Here is a 1,685-nt window from a genome sequence, read left to right on the forward strand (position 1 = left end):
TTCCCCCCTCAGCACCACAGCCTTGTCACAGCAAGGACTCAGCACTGTAAAGTTGCCACTAAGGTTAAGGATGGTTGTGATAAAGTGAATTGCATCCCATGCTGATTTATTTAGAAATCCTGTTGTTTAGCAGAGGAGCAGGAGCTCCCAGAGAACCAGGGGCAGGGCCACCACAGAGCCCGAGCGCTCACCGCCCTGCAGGGGTCAGGAAGAGCTCTCAGATCCCGCTGCACCATCCTGCCATGGCAGGGCCAGCATGGCTTTCTCCCTCCCAAGCAGCAGTGTGTCTCCCTGGGGGTGCAGAGGTTCTCTGTGGCTCTGGCAGGGGCTCCAGAAGACATTTGAAGCTCTCCAGGATTATTTGTGATGGCTTTAAAGGCTGCTACAAGGAAGAGCAGTTCCTCACCCTGCCAGCAGATGCATTAGGCAGGAAGCAGCGTGGGGACAGGAGGTTTCTCTAGCACATTAAGGCACTTCATCCAAATCATACCCACTCTGAGTGCTATTTCGGGGGGGGGGATATAAGGCTTAAGGCTTCTGGGGTAAAAGTGCCCTGGGGGAGCGTTTTCAGAGTCATCTTTTAGTGTTGCTTTATTCCCCAATTCCTGTTGGCTACTGAAAGACTCCAGTTGCATTTACCTGAGGAAAGCAGGTCCTGCTCCATGAATTAGCCAGCATCCAAGGCAGAACTGTGCACACAGCATCTGAGGAGCCTGTAGCACCCTGATGTAATTAGCAGTAGTATAACTGGCACACCCGCTTGCCTAGGACATCCACAGGTATCCCCTGAACACTCTGATAATCCTCTGGTCTTACTAGTCACACAGGATCTGCACAGATAATTTATCAGAGAGACCAGGGCATACGTTTCCTTTTAGTGATCATTTTAACTGTCACATTTGCATGTTCAGCATTTGAACATGCCTGGAAGGCAATTCAGAATTCATCTCCCAGCATCAGAGACCACACCAGCTCCAGCAAACACAGCATAAACACATTCCACAAGATCAAAGCTACTGCAAAGCCCGACACAGAAGCCCTGAACAATTCCAGTTAACCAGTCAGCAGCTAAACACTTCTAGCAACAAACCCCCCTGATTTCTCACAGATTGGATATAAGTCACACATCTTGTACCCGAGCAAAGGGATGGTAAAGTGCTGAATAGGTTTTGGGTTGTAGGAGCTCTAAACTCCTGAGGGTTTCAAGTCTTCATTTCCTGTTCTTACTTTGGGGAGTATCTTTACTGGGTGATGCAGTTGTCTCCCATGTCCTGAGCGTATCTGTCAGATATTGCTGTCCTTAAGTCCTCCACCTCTTTGTGAAGCTGTTTTACCTCCACCAGTTTCTTTGCAAGTCCATCAGGGTTCAGCAAGTCATCTCTCTCCTTAGCAGAGTGCTGCACAGCTGTGGAGTCAGAGAAGGGAGTTACCACACATGCAGTTCTGACCAAGGATCACACACATTTGCAAGTGAGCCAGAAAAAACAACGCACATTTGCAAAAGAGGCACTGCTTAACATTTAGTTATTACAGCATGCACCTTCAGAGCCAGCTAACCACAGAAAGAAGGTTCAGAATCCCAGGAAGATGATCATCTTCCATGCTACATTATATGTGAGTTATTTAATTCTGCCACAGCACAGGAACCGAAGGGTTTCACAGACTGGTGGGGTTGGAAGGGACCT

The 1,685-nt window shown here is 48.5% G+C and overlaps 1 protein-coding gene across 1 annotated transcript in view; it reads right to left on the reverse strand.

The window, feature by feature from the left end:
* Positions 1-891: 891 nt before the first annotated feature.
* The window catches only part of CEP85 (centrosomal protein 85), a 10,541-nt gene continuing 9,747 nt past the window's right edge, over positions 892-1,685 (reverse strand). The window contains 1 exon segment of the mRNA XM_010173745.2: positions 892-1,405. Within this exon segment, the coding sequence (XP_010172047.2) occupies positions 1,242-1,405 (164 nt within the window). The 3' untranslated portion in view covers positions 892-1,241.

Source organism: Antrostomus carolinensis, unplaced genomic scaffold (genome assembly GCF_000700745.2).
Source record: "Antrostomus carolinensis isolate BGI_N321 unplaced genomic scaffold, ASM70074v2 scaffold40758, whole genome shotgun sequence".
In the NCBI taxonomy this organism is placed as follows: Eukaryota; Metazoa; Chordata; class Aves; order Caprimulgiformes; family Caprimulgidae; genus Antrostomus; species Antrostomus carolinensis.